A 19,177-nucleotide genomic window follows, 5' to 3' on the forward strand; every position below is an offset into this window, starting at 1 on the left:
AGAGTTCTGAATCGATTGGTTTCGAAGTGCGTATTATGTATTTCCCTTCAGGGTCAGTTTTCTCAGCGTTGCTTTACGTGTCACTACAATCAAGAAAATATTCCGACAATATCTTTCAGCGATCATGTAACGGACGACTCTACCCAAGAATATCCTTAATGGATGCTGTGCATCACTGCAAAGAACGAAAGACAATGTCAATCTCTGCCTCAAATCCAAATAAAAAATTAACAGCTCATTACGAAGCCGTCGCCGATTGGCAGGGTGAGCGAGCATACCATCACGTCAGTTAACGCCAAAATCGATGCATCGCTCACGCTTTATTTATACAGTGGCTCAAAATAGAACCCCATCAGCAGCAGCAACCGACAATACGAAATAGGATGAAATGAAAAGAATAGCCCCCGGAGGGAAGAGAAATTGCAGACCACAAAAGAGAGACTAAAATAATATTATACTGTGATACGAAAAACCGATTCATTACAGTCACGTTTGCTACGAAACAGTCGTCCCGTTTGTTTTTCCACGCGGCTGTTTCTGCGCTAACGATAGACTTAATGTACCTCACCGATGCTTTATTTACAGACGAGGCATTTATGGTCGGGATTGTTCATTTTTACTCAAACGCTAAATGCACACTGAGTCATTGACAAAACATTTGCAATCCGATTTTAGATTAACCCTGCTCTGCCTTTGATAAAGTGCGTTTCGCGACAGATGTGTCGTGGCGATTGATTGAAATGTCGACACGTGAACTCTATGCCGCATGCGACAAATTTATGCGCCATGCTCGTTTTTTTTTAACTCGAGGAAACAAAGTCTAAGCTTGTTGTGTTATATAGTTGCGATAGGTAGAACGTGCTTCGAAAGAACATGCGAGTTTCGGTAATTTATTCGTTACTCGAGTAGAAAATAAATTTTTGGAGAGCTTCATTGACTGCGAATGTATTTGCCAAGTTGACGTTTGGTAAAGCAGATATATAAATCTACCGTAAAAACTATCGCCCATATCTTGATTTTGCGGCAGTTAGAAACGAGCGCGCAAGGAGTACTTACAGCGATTATGCGCTCCTTTAGGCGGTAGGAGTGAAAAGAGAGAGAGAGAGAGAGAGCTGACGAGTTCCCTTTTCAAGTGTCGACGAAAACTCAAGCTTCTTTTCAGGGTTTGCATTTGAAATTCCATTTCCGTCAACTGTCACTACACTTCTCTTTTTTGTCACACAGTCGATGGAATTCACGTTCACATGAGTCGCTTTATTAATATAATTCTCTGTGATATTATCTGATTTCACTAACGAAATTCAGTTTCGAATTTGAGAAAAAGTTTGTTCCGTTAAAAAAGATGTAATACATCATCCGAAACTGACAAGTATGAAGAAAGCTATTTTATGAATCCATATCCATGCTTGCGCTTTAGAGTATAGCTAGCTTATAGGGAACGTTTCTCACCTTTCGCACGTGTAAACATAATCTCGGAAAACCAGGTACGAGAAAGTATAAAAGAAGCCACCCTGAAATGTCACACAAACACCCGCGGAAGCGATTATTCTGTCCCTGTTTGACTATTGTTTGGGGTAGTAAAAAAGTTTTGGGAGGTTTCCATGATTTTGAATATTTTCTCAGGTTCGTGTACGTTGTAACTTCTCAATTTTCTTACAAGGGAAATCTCATTGAAGACGAAGTTTATTAGAAAACATTGTAACTTTAAAGATGATCATCGTGATTGGAAAAGAAGAAAAAAATTCAATGATTTTTATTATTTCGCCAACGCGAAATTTGATAGATTTTTTAAAAATACAATCCATGCATAACGTGTTAGACGTTTAATAGCGATATTCCATCTAGCGGCTCGTATATAAACGGACAGTCTAAACAACAATTATTTAGCGTCTAATAAACCATATTCGCTATAGCAAAAGGATTTTCTCTCGTATAAAACCGTCGCTGAGAGAGAAAGAGAGAGAGAGAGAGAGAGAGAGAGAGAGAGAGAGAGAGAGAGAGAGAGAGAGTATTTATAATATATAAAACCGAACGCTTAATCTGCCGTGTGTGTTGTGTGTCGCGCGAGCGAAGCCCCGAAGCCCCACAGAGAAAAAGATTTATCTGGAGGCCTCCGAAGAACCTCAGCAGGAGGGACGACGTGGACGTCGTGCCATCTGCGATCGAATTTTAAGCAGACGTTCGAGGCCTGAAGCACACATTGCATCCTATACCTTTCTCGTTTCTTTCTTTTTTTCCCCCATTCTCGAAGTGGCCTATAGGTGTGTGTCGTGTGTCTGTTATTGGAGAAAATTTTCAGGTGCTATATATCGAAACTGTTGACTTCTCGCAGTGTGAATTATCCGGAATTCGATCTAACGCTCTCTGTCGAGAGAAATATTTGTGTTTCACGACATGAAAAAAAAAAGAATAGCGCACACGTACGTAGTACAAATACAAATTTAAAAAAAATCACCCTTGGAATCGCGTTTTTTACACATCCTATATTAGGCAATATACATCTTTATCTTCAAAACAGGCTTGCGATGCGACGTGCTTTGCGCTGTTTCTTTTCTCTACTTCGCTCTTATTTACGAGAAACAACTTCCCAAGTGTACAGCGCATTTCCTTCGCTAGGAAATTAAGGATGCACTTCGCGTAGTCATGGCATTTTGAAAAACTGATCAGGCGCGTCTTACCAGAAAATTGGTTGTTTATACACGGAAAATAAAGTCGTTTATTTCTTGCGACGAGAATTCATTCGATGTCGACTTACCTGCAACAAAAAAAGAAAGAGAAATAAGCTTGTGTGGAGATTGCAATAAAGGTATAGCAGGAATAATGAACGAAGTCAGGTGCGTAATAAAATTTGACGATGAGATTTTTCTCATATCTAACCAAAAGCGAAGCAGCGATTACGCTATGAATTGGCCATTTCACATAATGTCGAGCAACGTTTCGTGAGAGAATATGTGGCTTTAATATAAACGGAAGTTCCGGGAGCTTTAATCGGCCGCTTATCACCCTTCCTTCCTTCTCTCCCTTTTCCTCTTTCTCTCTATCCTCGACTGGTACTCGAGTTTGCAACGTTAATTATTGCGCACGCGCTTTTCTATGATTTTAATCGGACTGTTGTACTAGGATGCTGTTATGATTACTGTATCACAGACTGTTTTGCTCTCGTATAATCACGAAAATGAAGATTGAGGTAATGAGAAAAGCTTCATTAATGTTATTTTTTTAAGTAATTCGTGGATATATTACTGGCACTGTGGAAATTGCATTTCTTTTCGCTCATCTCGTGTCACTTATTTTCAGATAGAACGTTGATCCAATAATCCGAAATAAAATTGAAGCCTTTAAGTTGTTGACATGGTCGAGATGATTAAATCAGCTTCAAGTGTATATGGTACGTCCGAAATCGATCCGGAGAGTAAATTTAAGAGGACACGCGAAAGAATCAATCTTTGAAGGAGTAGCAACATACACGCGTGCACTCTGCCCAATGGCATCCTAAATCGATGTAATGCGACACATTTCGCGTGTGCGTCCCTAAGACAGAAGAAAACAACATCAGACCCAGGTGTATAACGTGTGTGTGTATGTGTATGTGTGTGTAAATATACGTAGACATCTGTCACTCGACTTCCGTAAATCTTCTGGAGGACGAAGACGAACGATGGAAGAAAGAGGGAGAGAGAAAACGACAACGATGACGTAGGATCAACTAATTTCTTCGAGAGAGAACCTGCTGCACCGGATTTTCTCGCCGACTCACTGTATATAAGGGTATACGAGTAGGTGGAGAATGAGATGTGCTTTTTTCCCTCGTGTGTATGCGACAGATGGAATTATTGTTTCTCTTCTTACACCTATTCACGTGGAGAGAGAAAGAGACAGACAGACAGAAAGTGAGAATGTAGTTTGTCAAGACGTTTGAAATTATACAACGATGAGATCTATACGGGAACGGTTTTTTCTTATTCTAACAAGTCACGTTCATGAGTATTTTCTGAATAAGGGTATGGAAATGTTTGAAGATTAATATTTCAATTGGCGGAGGTGTAATAATAGGAACGGATAATCATTATGAGTTGTTGTCTCAGTTTTGACCAGAACATATCTCATGGCGATAAAATCCAATGCGAGTTTTAAATCGCAAAAGTATGCACGTCATTAATCAGACATGCATGAAAGCCGAGAGAAAGACACGCATAATAATTAATTAGCAAAAGATAGGCATCGTCGTGAGACTAAAAAGCAAGTTTTCTTCGTATGTAACAAACGTAACAGAGAATAAATAATACACGCGTGGAGAGAGGAACATGTGCCGCCTAATTAAAACTCACACCGAGTGGATCGTCAATCACCAAGCGAAACGAGCTCTCTCTCATATTACTATTTTGAAGAAAAAAACGACAATACGAGATGTTATTTATTTATTTATTTATTTTTTTTTCATGAGAAAGCTGCTGAATTATTTTCGTGTGATCGGCAATCGATATACAGGTAGCGACGCCGCGTGCGCATGAGGGCGACGAGAATAATGATTGCTTCTGGCGGCTGCTGCTGCTTGCCCTTACACGTCTTGTGACGAGAGAGAGAGAGTCGTCCTTTTTTATCCATGACGCGCCAATGGAAACTTGAATCTTTTGCACCGTCTGATTGTGCATTGGTATATGGCACGTTAGGAGTAATAATGGCTACTGCTTGCGGATGTTTTATCGAAAATCGTAGAGGTAAATTTTGTTTGGCAATCGAATGTTTTTAGTTTTATGAATTCTATTGATGACATTTCATAGATTGATTTATGGATACTTTACGAGTCAATCGACAACTAATCAAAGTGAATTTTAACATAAATGTTGATTAAACGACAAATTTGGCAACTATCTTCTTGTTTTCATATTTACCGAATGTTTTGGGCAATAAAGCTACGTCGATAATGTAAATTGATTCTAAAATCGTATTTTACTTGCCTTTATAAGTTGTATTAAAGTTAAAATTTCACAGTTTATAATTGCGGACACCTGCATTTCAAAAAGAGAAATAGCAAGAATACCTTCCTGAGATTGTACACACATGTGTGAATTGCAAATCAGACCACCTATCGACTAATAAAAATCTTAATTAAGTATCGAAATGACAAAAACATTGAAAAAATTATTTCTGAACAACTACTAAGATTTCAATTTCATAATTATGCACAAACAGACAACTGCTAGTCTAATTTATGAAATGAAACGCTGTCTAAAGTATCTTAAAAGTTTTCATTTAAAGAAGTCTTTTGTCAACTCAAGAAAAGAAAAAAAGTTCCATAACTTATTGGAAACCGACAGAACGTCGGGACGATTAATCCGGGCCTTTCATCAAAAAAGCAGTATTGGAAAGAGAGAGAGAGAGAGAGAGAGAGAGAGAGAGAGAGAGAGAGAGAGAGAGAGAGAGAAAAGCCCTCAATTTTCATGAATAAAAATCGATACTTCTGCGAGGCGCACAGCAAATACTGAGTAAAAGAAGGTTACATTGCAGATGACCAATTCGTGAAATTACCGTTTTAACGTATGTATATAATCCCAAAAATAGAAAAAAAACCGAACAACTGTTGTTATGTATTACAAGCGAAAAACAAGTTTCACACGAGAATATAGCAATTTATTTTTATACGCCAACTGACAAAAATTTGCGTCTCTCTCTCTCGCTCTCTAGGATCTTCTTCCAATTAGTGTGGAGCATGTTAATTTGCAATCGTAGAATGAAGAAAAGAAGATTCCTGGAAATATATACGCATCAGCAGGCGGTCCTACCGTGCGAATGTCGCGCGTATATTATACACATACAGCCTTAACGAGTTATACGGGAGAGAGAGATTGATGCGAAGGGATGCCCTCTCTCTCTCTCTCTCTCTCTCTCTCTCTCTCTCTCTCTCTCTCTCTCTCTCTCTCTCTCTTTCTCTCTGCTTCGAGCTGGTTTTCGCGCCATAAGCAACGCAAGCGGCTTGATTTATTACCGTGGAAATGATGTTGTTGCTCCGACAACAAAAATGATATTTGCGCGCGCGTATGTGTGTATTATTCGTTGCAATTTTTATTTACTAATTGCTCATGTCGTAAGAACAACATTGTATATTTCTTTTTCCTTCTTTGTTAGATTCTAATTCGTGCCGCTGTCTATATATTGAATTTCGAGCGCGATCTGCTTGGATAACTTAAGATGACTTTCGAATATATAATATTTGACTACAAGGAACAGGAGATATTATAGATGAGTAATTGAAACTGTATAGAATATCAATTTGGGTCCTTAGTTTGATTTTGATGACAGGGCGTTTACACTCTACTTGATGTAGAAATTCTGATAGAGTAACTGTACAACCGATTCTGAATTTCTATTAGAGCTAAAACTGGACGGTAAATTCGATGAACACCTTTGATTCGAGTAGAAATTCAACAATCTTTGGATGTGTTATTTCAATTCTAGACATTAACAATGAATTGAAGAAAAACATTTGATATAACCTATCCTCAAACTAACTATCAATAGCACATCAAAGTTCTGTTTGAAAACACGTTTTGGAATTCGGCATCATTTGGCGCGATATTGCAAAGCTTGCTAGTTGAATATAATTAATGGAAACGAGCTGCTTGCTCGCACGACCTGACAGATTTGCGGTTGTAGCACGCTTACACGTGGACGACAACCTGATCGATGATTCCCTTCTCTTCTCTCTCGCGCTCTCTCCACTCTCTTTGACCGCCACACTGCCGATGCAGAGGTTGATGCCCCAATGTCGATCTATCATTCGTGTTATCGCACTTCTATGATAGGCTGTTATGTTAATTGATGATTTTCTTTCTTTCTCTCTCTGTCTCCCTTCTGGAGGTAAGATATATACACCGTCTCTCTTTTCTTCGAATGTTTACTATCCAAGTTATTTTTAAGCCATGTTGGATATAACGTGAATGTTTTTTATTTGTAAAATCAAAACTGCGCTCGCGGGGACGTTGTTTCTTTTTTTTAGACGACAAAATAAAAGTTTCTCTCCTCGCGTGTGCTTGTTTTAATGCTTTCTACGTATGTACCGAATATTTATCTTACATCGGCGTATGTATATGTATTATTTTTCTCTTCTCAAACAAGAATGAGATGTGCCCATCAAACTGAAACAAGGGACACACGACGTAAATTTCAATGCCAATGCAACCAAGTAGTTAAGTGAGCAAACCAACAGAGAGAGAGAGAGAGAGAGAGAGAGAGAGAGAGAGAGAGAGAGAGAGAGAGAGAGAGAGAGAGAGAAAGAGAGAGAGAGAGCGAACAGCAGTCGATTTCTCTCGTGAACGCACAATAATCAGGATTTCGCGCTAAGCGTCAATATTTGGCCTTTACTATCCAAACAAACCCATTTGTACCTGTCTCACTACCAGTCATTTACTTAGCTCACTGTTACTGCTTCTGGCGAATCGACACCAAAAGAAAAAATTCAAATGAGCCACGCAAATACATTCAATTTTCGTTACGTGCTGTATAGATAATTTTTCAAGAAGAGTCCACCTGCGTGAGTTGAAAGGAAAGAAAAACAAGGACGATGATCGCGAGAAGGGCCTGACGATGCATAAGGCGCACACTCGCGCACAGCAGGCATAGAGAAGAAGGCAGACTCGAAAAATGTAAAGGATAGAGATAGATAGAAAGAGAGAGAGAGAGAGAGAGAGAGGAGCGCTTTTGAATGTATCATTGAGCAGCTTATGCAAAGGCTTTTTAGACAGATACAGCGATGTATTTGTGAAAATAATCATTGTTGAGGATCATGCATGCATTACTAGGACACGATCGAATAAATGATCATTATGCTTCTGTATTTCATGATCTCCTCTAGAAACTATATTTTAATTGCTCATTCTCATGCAATTTTCGGCCGTAGTAAATGCAGCAGCTTTAGCAAATGCAAAAATTAAAAATATTCACATACGGTAGTTGAGTAATATTACAGCTGACAAAATGGTAAGTGATTACAAGTCAAACCCCATATCCTCGTTCAACCTTTTAAAACGTCAGACAACACCATCCGACATCGTTCGTCAAGCATAATTTAAAAGAGAAAAAAAAAGAAGCATCGCCATATTTTCATAACCAAAGGGCATCACGCAGCCGTCCAAACCACAAAACTGCTGCTGCTGCTGCTGTCCGACAAAATGTTGGCGTTGCACCTGAGCAGCTCAGTGCCCTTTCGAAACAAGAAAGCCAAAGCCTGCATACAAGGCCAAAAGGGAAATCTCAGAAGAAGAAAAATCGGCATTGTGATGTTTTGATGGGTAGGGCTCTCGAAATCGACGAAATTCAATCTCACGGCTAAACGAGCTTCTATACCTGATCGTTCTTTTCCATTTGTTTTTTTTTTCTTTTCGAAAGTCGTAATTTAACTGGTTTCTCTCACGGCGTCGAAAATGAGAGGACGGTTGCGCGCAGCAGCGCATTTTCGAAGCCGGAAATGAAGAAAAGGATTGTTTTTGCGTTGAATAATTAGTGTCCACGCAAGATACAACCTTCAAGATGTTTTGATACGACACTTTCGAATTGTGCCAAGGCCTCTCTTTAATACTAAAAGTTAGACAGGTGTGAAGCGCGGACATTAAATCCCTGATGCATTGGAATGTCCATCGGCAGCTGGAATTAAATCTAGAGAAGGTGAAATAAATTCAAGCCTGCGCGGACAAATATCATTTCCTTGAACTTCATGAATCAAGAGTCCATTCTAACAAATCCATCGCATGTTCTGACCCGTCAAAGTTAATACTTTTTGCAATTCCTAATGCTTCCGAACAAGTTTCTTTTTTTTCACGAAGGACTCGCGAGAGTGGGATATTTCCGTGCTTTTTGCCCAAGAGCTCGAGTTACATTCTTCGAAGTGGTAAAATGGCTTTAAAGCTCTTTTGTGGATTCGCACTTGACGCGAGCGCGAGCGACGTATCCCGAGAAGGCGAGGAGAGCTCCAATGTCCGAGTATACACGTACAAGCGAAAGAGAGGACGTTTATCAGGGTTTAAGAGTGAGGTTGAACTTTTCGAGACAAGAGTGCGATGCTAAAAGAGCTGAATTATTTTGGATTGTTCAATACAAATGAGGCGTCGAGGTTTTTTTAAAGAGGTGCTAAAAGCATTTTGTTGAATATGCGTAACGATATGGGTGACTCCTACCTTATGGATACCAATAATGTTTTTGAAATAGAGTAGCAGAAATATACACTGAGAAAAAAATTCAGTCGGAACACAACTCTAATACGAAATAATGGTCTTGGGGTGGTTATTGATTTCATCGTAAAATCTGTTGGTATAACGGACGGTTCATTAAAGCAATGGAATGTTCATTGAATAAATAAGAATTGTAGTTAAGCTATCATGTTTGTTTATTGAACTAACAGTAGATAACGGAGAATATCTATTGGAAGAAGTACATTTAATGTTATGAAACAATAATATTAAACAATAATATTTGATTGAAATAGTAATACTGTCGTTCATTCATCAAATGCATTTAGGCTATACCGATTGCGGTGACCTGACCAGGAATGGCAGAATATATTTAGCGCAAGAGCGCTAATAATGTTCTTCTAGCGACTGCTAGAGGACTTAAATTTTCTCGTGAACTATAGAAAAATATTTCGATTAATATCGAAGCCTAATGAAGACTTTATTTCTAAAATAATATTTACAAGTAATATATTTTCTGATGCGATGCTATGATATCTCGATACTGCGGACTATGTTTATAATGCCAGCAAAAATCATGTTAAGCGTAAGTTAGAATGTAAGATTTTCTTTTCATGTGAAATAAAAAAAGGGTAATCATAAAAAAATGATGCAGCAATTCAAGTTGTGAACATTTCTGTTATATGAAAGCTATCTATCTTATTATTAAGTCACATAACCAAATGAAACAATGAATTTTTTGTAAAAATTTATCTATATAATTAGATCAATAACTCTTACAGCTGCTTCAACACGATATTAATGTTAGTTCAATATTTTACATGTTTGATTCTACCTTGACTGACAGTTTAACTACCTCGGCTCGTTAAAACAATGGTCTGGTCCATTCAACCGATGGACGAAACTCATATTGTGCAACCTAAAATTATTAATTTAACTAGTTTTTTTTTCTCAGTGAATGATTTTTGGAATATAATTTATAGTAATTTTAAATCGCATTCATTATTTTCGTAAATTATTATATTTCGACTGTAAAACTGATTTTGAACGATATTTATGCCTGGTCTGACCCATTCCTCTTTTATTAAAACGGAAAGTTTAGTATGAAAAATCATTTCCATAAAATGAAAATCGAATAGAATAGAATAGAATAGAATAGTCATTTAAAACTCCATACAAATAATTTGAAATAATTTTATTGATCGTATCAATAATAAAGTATGTGCACAGTGTTAAATTATAATCCAAACAAACTTGATTCTGAATCTAACATATTAGAGGATTAATGGATGAGCGTAGACTTAACAAACAGCCGAACAACAAGAAACTGTGTAGGCGCGCAGGAAGACTCAAGCCATACAACAGACACCTACAACGCGCAGCGCACACTGACCCTTGTATATAAACTGTATAAGGTACTCTCAAACGTGCACGAGCGTGCAATCAACGCTTCAACACCTCGTACACACTCTTTCTATACCATCGGCTCGCTCTCGGCTGCAACGAAAAGCCGAAGAGACTTTCTCACTCTTCGCGCGCTCGCAAGCATATACACACTGCAAGCAAGCGAGGTATCCGCTTCCAAAGAGAAAAGAAGAGAGAGAAAAAGAGAGAGAGAAAGAGAGAGAGAGGAGACTCGCGCGCAAGCACGGGGTAACCTAAGCCTCTCCTCTCTCTCCTTGTATCGTCTTTTTTTTCTTTTACTTTCGTGGGCCCAACTCGCGCGAGCACGCGATTCGTCTAGACGAACCGGTCTTCCTTGCCTTTAACAAGGACCTCGTTATACCGGTGTTATATAGCCCAAGCTGACGGACCCCAAGTCCAAGAGATTATAATGAGGGCGAGGCGAAGAGGTTAGAGACGAGAGAAGATTTCGAGAAATTCATTTGGGTAATTCTTTGAGTAATCACCTTCGACTCTTGCTTTTTGCTTTCTTCGGGAGGGCTTCACCTCTATTTTCTTTCCTTTATCGTTCTCTGACGTACGTGTAGTTTTTCGTTTACGAGCCTACAAACTCGATTTATCGCTGAGTAGAGGAGAGGGCTGTTTTAATTACCGCGATAAACAATATCCGCAGTGAGCGTTATATAGCCTCGTGAAATTTTTTTATTTTTAGTCGTTTTGCGTGCTACCTGTTGTATGCAGTCTTGCGAAATCGATGTAAATCAGCCAAACTTCGAGAATTCACATGATTTAAAAGAATATTAAAGTTTTTATTAGCGTCTATCTGTAACAATCTTTGATCATGCGAATAATGGGCAGAAATATTGTAAATGACAGTATATATAATATTTTATTAAGTTGAAAGTTGCTTATTAACATTGGATCTATTTATTTTGTATAGAATTATTAATCAATTTATTATTTGTATACTCTCAATAAAACATGTATTTTCATAATAAAAGGATTTCAACGAATTGAAAAGGTACGTAAGAACCTCGAGCTCACGGAAAATATAATAACAAGAATATTCTCAGAAAGTACAATACACAACTCTTTCGAAGCTCTAAAGAAAAAGAAAGAAGAACTTAAAGCAAAAGATCATCTCGAAACCATTCCCATTCCAAAACAAAAAGAAAGCTCGCAGGCAGAAATCTTTTCCTAATATTTTTCTTGTAAAGCTTCTTCGTTCGTTCGTCCAAAGGAATATATCGATGCATCGTTGATATGTATTGAAATTCAGTTGCAGCTCATCTCCATGTAAATCGACAATGCGGTGCATAAGTAAACAAAACGCGTGGTTGCGCGAAGGGAGGCGCGGACTGTTAAATGGCGCGACGAGGCATTAAAGGCATAGTGTCATATTTTAGCTTGTGCAAAGTAAGAAAAATTTATTTATTCATTCGTTGATTGCGGAAACGTACAATAATACCAGCCCGTCTTCCTCACATGCTCTCGGCAAGAGCGTGTTTCTAAAGCGTGCAGTTGGTCTTTTATTTTCTCGTTCCTCTCTCTCCCTTCTTCCGTTTATCAGCGCTGGCTATCTGAAATTACCAGGCCAGCGAGACTCTGTGGCTCTGAGACGAGGTCCTTGTTTGCTTTAACGATTTTTCTCGCCGCGCAAAAGGGTTTTTATATCGTTTTATTGAGTCTCGGAGCAAGAGATGACGGTCGGTCGCCTAATAATTGATCCCTGCAATAGCGAGAATAGCGCTCGCGCATTTTGTTCTCATCTTTTCGCGGAAAGAATAGAGCGCTAAAAACTGCAGTTTAAATTCTAGGTAAGACATTTTATATAAATAATTCAGAGAAGCCGCCTGTACACCGAAACTGTATTGTTTGCAACATTTGCTTTTTCCATTCAAAGGCAGAATGATTACGTTCTCAATAATATCGTCAATATTTTCATCGTTGCGCGACACATACCTTGCGCTGGGAAACGGTAATTGGAAAAGGAGGCGCGGATAGCGAGTGCAATATCTCGCGACAATAAGCCACATCCTCGTCGTCGTTGCAAATATTTTCTCGCCGTGGCGGGGCAAACAATGCGTTCCAATACAAGCTTATATGGTTTTACCAACTGAATCCTCTAGTGATCGTTTTTTTCGAGCGTAAACAACTTGGCTTGTGCGCAAATTACAATTAATCGAGTTGAGCGGCCGCGATTACTTCCGAAATACTTCGCGACTTTAGTGTCGCTTTTTTAATCTTTCATTTTCGCTGTATTCCAGAGAGATTACTGCCGATCGTTAATTTCCGCGTCGCTCTGCGCGCGGGATTTTTTTTTCCGATTTCCAAGCTTACGAAAGAGAACGAGAAAGGATTCAGCAATACGTCAGCTTGTAAATCATCATCCGCTCGACGTAAATCCATCTGCCGGTGCTCGTTTACCCATAAGGTGGATTTGCTTTTACAAACGTCAGGCTTTCAGGCGCTATAAGCCCAACAAAAAATTTTTCCATGTTTTCACCTCCGTAAACCTTGCGCGCGTTAATCCGGTCCGTTTTCATTGTGCAGATGTTTATTTATTAGATCCGAGCGAGGTGAAAAATAAACACTGCGGCTCCACAACCGGTTCACTGCATATAACACCCACGCACGCGCGCGTAAAATACGTTATGGGGGTATCGTAAATAACTGCAACGAAGGAGGAGAGAGACAAACTTCTCTCCTTTTTTCTCGCGCTGTTTGCTGGAGTGGTTATTATGTGCTGCACGGAGACTTTAATATTTGGCTGCTTGGATGATAATTGTTTGTGCGACGGGTGATAATTATGCTGTGGAGTGTGCTAATTGCATTGTTTTTTCGAAGCTTGTTAAGCTGGCAGATTGATTGGACAGTTGTTGCAAGTTGTCTTGAGTAATGAGATGATGAGACAAGAGACCAAATGAAAATCGCGTAAACTTTCAACTTTACAAAACATATCAGGCAATGAAGTGCAGCGAAAGAGAGAGAGAGAGAGAGAAAGAGAGGCATTTGCAACGGAATGTTAATTCACTTTGAAGAAAACATTTCCGACAAAGTGGCTTGATGCAATTGGAAATTCCGTCGTCGCGACAAATGTCAAGGTCGCGTGTACACGACGTGGAAATTCCATGGTGTTTTTGCCATCCTTTATATCGATATTGTTGAAAACAAAGCCTATAATTGCTGTAAATTACAAAGATAGTAAAGAAAGAACGTAGTCAATGAATCGCTGCCAAGAGAGACCCAACGAAAATAGAAAAACTAACAGCTGATTATCGAGTAAAACCGTCAGTCCGCTACACAACCGATTAATTCCCCCATGGCAACTGCTCGCGCGACTCTCCGACAAGGTGTGCGCTCGCGCGCGCGCGCGTGAAGGTATACATCCCTTTCTCGCGGCTGCCTGTCGGCGGAGAGAGAGAGAAAGAGAGTAAGAGAGAGAGAGAGAGAGAGTAAGAGAGCGAGAGCCGCTCACGCTGGCCGTTAATTCGAATTCTTCTACCTCTCTCGCGGTAAACGCTTCCTTTTGCAGAGTCGCCGACCGCAGGTTATATGATGCGGATCGACGTTCTTGTTTAGTTTCAGACAAGAGAGAAAACTACTTTACGCGAGAGATGAAGTAACGAGAAAAGTCCACACTGTGCTGCGATATATATAGATAAGTTTCGATTGAACGAGCACGACTTTCTAGCTCAATTACTGCAACTGTTTTGCCGACGAGTTTTGACTGTAATTGCAGGGTTTGTTCGGCAAGACTTGTTTCTTTGAGTTTAGAGCGACATCAACTTGGTGAATGACAAATGGAGCTTTCGAAAGTTTATCTTGTCGTTTTTAAAGTGGAAAACCTTCCTTCAGAATTGATGTTCTAAGTGAAATATGTTTTTTAATGCATGGCAAGGTTTGTATTGTTCCTAAGAACTCTTGTAAAATGATTATCGATATAAATGTTTTTGCAGTTTCATATTCATATCGACAGATAAATGTTTGAATGTCTATAAGGTTATCCAACATTTAGTCAGCTTATCTATTCATCGGCAAATCAAATCGGTGAGTAACAAATTAATTACGAATCTAATATAACTCCATTTAACTTCTACTGAATTCTAATTTGATTTAATTAATCTATGTAAAAGAAAAACAATAACAATCTTCACAAAAAATAAAAAAATATAAATGTACGATGACAGTCAAAACAAAGCCGCATTGTACGTTGTTCGAAAGAAGAAGAAAAGAAACAAACGAATTTTAAAAATACACTTCGATGAAAAACACTTACCCATAAGTTTGCGAACCTCGGCCTGACTGAGGAAGAGGTTGAAGGATGCCTGCACCTTCGCCGCGAAGAGAAGACCAGCGACTAGCAGCGCCCACATTTTGAACGTAAACAACGATCAGCTCGCTCTCTTCGTTCCTTCTCTCTCTCTTTCACGTTTTTACTGCTGCCTTGCCTCTCTTGCTGGTTCGCTCAGCAGCCGTATTTCAGCGTTGCTTTTCGCATGGTGTACGTGCACGCAAACGACACCTGAATTATATTCCTCACTAGGCGTGATAATGTAAAGTTGACGTTGTAAACACAGGAATGCACGCACGTTGATATATTTATCTTATGGTGAGGTTATGTATGTTTGCTACGCGAGAAAGAGGAGTTGACTCGCGGAAGGGCAGGACGCGTGTGCCGCGGACGGCATCGGCGCTCTACGGTAAAGTCTCTCGCACTACTACTGCCGCTACTTGGTGCTGTATACACTGTGCTGCTGCAGCCGCCGCCACCGCCGCGTGCCAGCCTGGTGGCGCGCAGGCGCGATGCCGAAGCTAGCCGATTGCTCGCGAACGCGAACGAAAACGTGACGGCGGAGTTTCTGTCCTCTCTCTCTCTCTCTCTCTCTCTCTCTTTCTCTGCCTTCCTCTCTCCCTCTCTCTTTCTCTTTCTCTGTATCGTTTTTTCTTCGTGCTCGAAGAAAAAGAGGGAATTCTGGAGTTTCTCCACTTGCACCCTGCGGGTGCTGTTTTCACTAATTTCGAGGGATAAACAGCCTTGAAGCAGTTTCCGTTTGTTTGGAAAAAGGAAGTTGAACCGTTAAGTTGCGGTCGGTTTAAGACATTCTTATAACTGTGAAAAGCTTTTACTTTTTTTTGACTTATTATGGGACAATGGTGACACCGGTAACTGCACTGCTACTGGGAGGAGTCACTGCTGGTTCGTTTAGAGTAAATATTTTCCAATGAATTCGCGATGGTTGTCAACGTTAGAGTTAGGAACCGTGCAGGATCTTAATAAGCGTGTCGGAAACGATTAAACTTGGTATCAATAGTTTTTCTCTTTTTTGAAGCTATATAACGTAAACAAATTTGGATTCTTTGTTCGTAAAATATTGCAAAGTCGAAAAGAATATTTATACAAAACTATATGTTTTACGTTTTCCTAATTTTAACTTTTTTCCAAAACATTACCTGATCATATAATTGGTATCTTTATTAGATGATATAAGTATAAGCTTTATTTTTATTATTTTTTAATACATAAATAATTAAAATGTTATATGTCGTTATTTTTGCTATGCGTATATTAAACACTAATGTTTACAAAAAGCTTTACTGAGATTACTTAGATTTCTTATACTAAACTGTATAATTTAAAGTCGATATTATCCCTATTATTTGACCAGTGTGATTGCTCATACATGTATTTATCTTGAATAATAAAAAAATACATGGAACCATGTATATGTTCTTATTACAGTTATAATTTTAATATAATATTCAAGTATATAGATGCACACAGAATCAATATTTTGTTTTAAGCATTCACAAATTATTGACTCGCGAAAATCGGCTTATAATTCACGAATGATACTGCCAATATTATGATGGTTTTCACCACTAAATTCATGAAAAATTCTTTAACTTAAGATATCCTGTATTAATAACAGCACTTTATTACAAACCGTCAATATTTGTATTAAAATTTTACTTTAATGTTTCTTAAAATGTTATATACTATGAATTAGTATACCACAAATCTCAACCTCGCTCTATGTTAGTTTCAAGCAACGTATTCGTTGTAATTGTTCATATGTAACGAAATGATAAAGAATTTTTTCTGTAAAATTGTTACCGTGTTATAAAAACCGTAATTATTCTCTATTATTGTAATCAATAATTTAAAGCCTCGCTTTCGTATGAGTTATAAGTTATAGAGAAGTTTCTAAATGAAATTATTAAAAGAATTGACATATATGAATTTTCGTCATTTATTTATTATACCAGTTTCAGTATTCTATCTTGATAACACAATAAATAAAACTAAGCCTTAACTTCATAAATAAAATTAACAAAATATAATTCAATGTATATCTCACGAAAATAAAACAATTACTTCAGAGGGCTCGTATTTTTTCATCACGTCATTAAATTTGAAAACACGGGCATATATTCATGAAGAAGGGGTGGAAAAGCAGCTTAAAGCTATAACATGAGCAACCGCGGTTTTAGTGGTTAGCAGTTATGCCTCGCGGGGCGTTTTCTCTCTCTCTCTCTCTCTCTCTCTCTCTCTCTCTCTCTTTCTCTCCTCGTATCCTTGTTGCTCTCTTTCCTTCGCAATCTCTCTCTTGCCCGCGCACATCCATGAATATACAAACGCTGAAGAGATGTGCGAGAGATTAAGTGCGAAATCGAATCGAAAGATAGAAAAGGCTCAAAGTAGCCATGCCACTTTGATATTTGTTATGAGACTTTATTGCCACACGACTTTACCTTTTGCTACTACGTCTGATTAGATTACGAGTTACGATGATTGTACGCGAGCGCGCAAAACGGGATCATCTAACTATGTATATAATCCTGTTCGTTGCATGCGCGCACATACAGATGCATCAAAATTATGTGAACTTTTCGAGTTCGCAGGCATATAAAGGTATATGTGTATATACGTTGCGGTAAACTTTCTTGATGTATTGCTGTGAGTATGCTTGCGCGCAGAAGCGGGGATGTAAATTTGTTTCATGTAGCTTTTCTGATGATTGATTGGATAACTTTTGCTCTTTGATATTCTATAAGCAGGTGAATTGAACTTTGATGTACATACGACAAATAAAAAGGAATGTATGATGGTAGTCGAAGCAAAAAAGTATTACATGTTGTTGGAAAGAAAAGAAATAAACTAGTTTTAAAAATATACTTCGATGAATAAATCACTTACCCATAAATTCACGAACCACTTGGCCGAGGAATTGAAGAGAATGTCTGCGTTTTGGTGTCGATATTGCAAATGTATTCATTGGTGGTATACACCACAGAAGTCAAAATTAGAATTAATTTAGCATTGTTTTGTTGCTTGCAGTGAATATTTTGTTTTAGTATTTTGCGTCGACATATGATTTGAGATATTGCCACTGGAGCGTTACTTAGTAAAGCATACGCAATCAGTTTCAATTACATCACACGATAATAACTCAGCGATCTTAAAGAACTTGGTTTTAAAAACTTGGCATGCAATAATATTGTAACTGCAACAACTGTAATACAACTACTTCAAGTGTGTCCTTGAAAATGTAAAAGTTTCGTTGCGCGAAAAATTCATGCGAAGTTTGAACGACAAAAGGCGTCTCGCAAAAGCCGAACGAATGAAAGATAGGGAAGCCAACGCAAGCGAAGCAAGTGTATGATTATAACGACATAAGCCACGCGCCTCGGCTGCTCGAAGTCAGCGTCATAATGACTCAGGCGCGCGCCTGGCTGAGCCGAGCGCCGATTAGCAAAACCCACACCTCGGCGCCTCCGTATACCTAATTGACCGGTGCACGCTACTACTGTCGATCGCTCCAACGTCCAATTTCGCCGTGACCTCCCGAGCAGCGCCGGCATCTCTTCCATATATATATACATCAGAACTCCCACGTCGTGGGTGAGAGCAATTCTTCTCTACCTTGCGGCGACTTCCACGCAGTCTCTCATTAGCCGATCAATCTCTTTTGCAAGTAGAAACAATTAAATTCTATCCTCGTCTTCCTGTCAGCGAACGATGATCCTCTTGCTTCGTTCGAACGTCACCTTAAATGTCGATCAAATATGCATGACGCGACGGAAAGAAAAATACGAATTCTAACGAGCTTTATTTGGTTAGAGAGACTAAGTTTCTTTTTATTCTTAGTTGGGGGGGGGGGTCGTAAAATTTAACGAGATTTGAGATTTATTTTCATAAAAAAAGGAGAGGACAATTTACGGATGATGGGTTAAAGGTAAGCCTTGGTGCACCGGTTAGTCGCAGGCCTCGTTATGCGCTTGACTAGTGGCGCGAGAACCCGTGAAGCATGTCTCTCTCTCTCTCTCTCTCTCTCTCTCTTTCTTCCTCGCTTACCGGTTACGCCTGATTTGTCTATCGCTCGCGCACGAGCGAGCGAGCGAACAAGAAACCGCTGCTGCTTATGTATACTCTGTTCCTCTCTCCTTTGATTTATCTGCAAACACGAGGTACGATGCGCTGGAGAAAATTATCTTTTTTTTAATCATTATAATGCATTTTTATTTTTGTTTTGGTAGTTCGGAGTGATCAAAATAAAATCTTATACCAACAAAGTGTTTTCCGAATC

General features: G+C 38.9%; 1 protein-coding gene across 1 annotated transcript in view; it reads right to left on the reverse strand.

Moving 5' to 3' along the window:
* Window positions 1–15,297, reverse strand: part of LOC131668825 (tyrosine-protein kinase Dnt-like) — a 30,015-nt gene extending 14,718 nt beyond the window's left edge. Inside the window, exon 1 of the mRNA XM_058943276.1 lies at window positions 14,866–15,297. Coding sequence (XP_058799259.1) covers window positions 14,866–14,962 — 97 coding nt within the window. The 5' untranslated portion in view covers window positions 14,963–15,297. The remainder of the gene's footprint in view (window positions 1–14,865) is intronic.
* Between the last annotated feature and the right edge of the window lie 3,880 nt (window positions 15,298–19,177).

Source organism: Phymastichus coffea, unplaced genomic scaffold (assembly GCF_024137745.1).
Source record: "Phymastichus coffea isolate CEN01 unplaced genomic scaffold, Cenicafe_Pcof_1.1 PCOF00084, whole genome shotgun sequence".
In the NCBI taxonomy this organism is placed as follows: Eukaryota; Metazoa; Arthropoda; class Insecta; order Hymenoptera; family Eulophidae; genus Phymastichus; species Phymastichus coffea.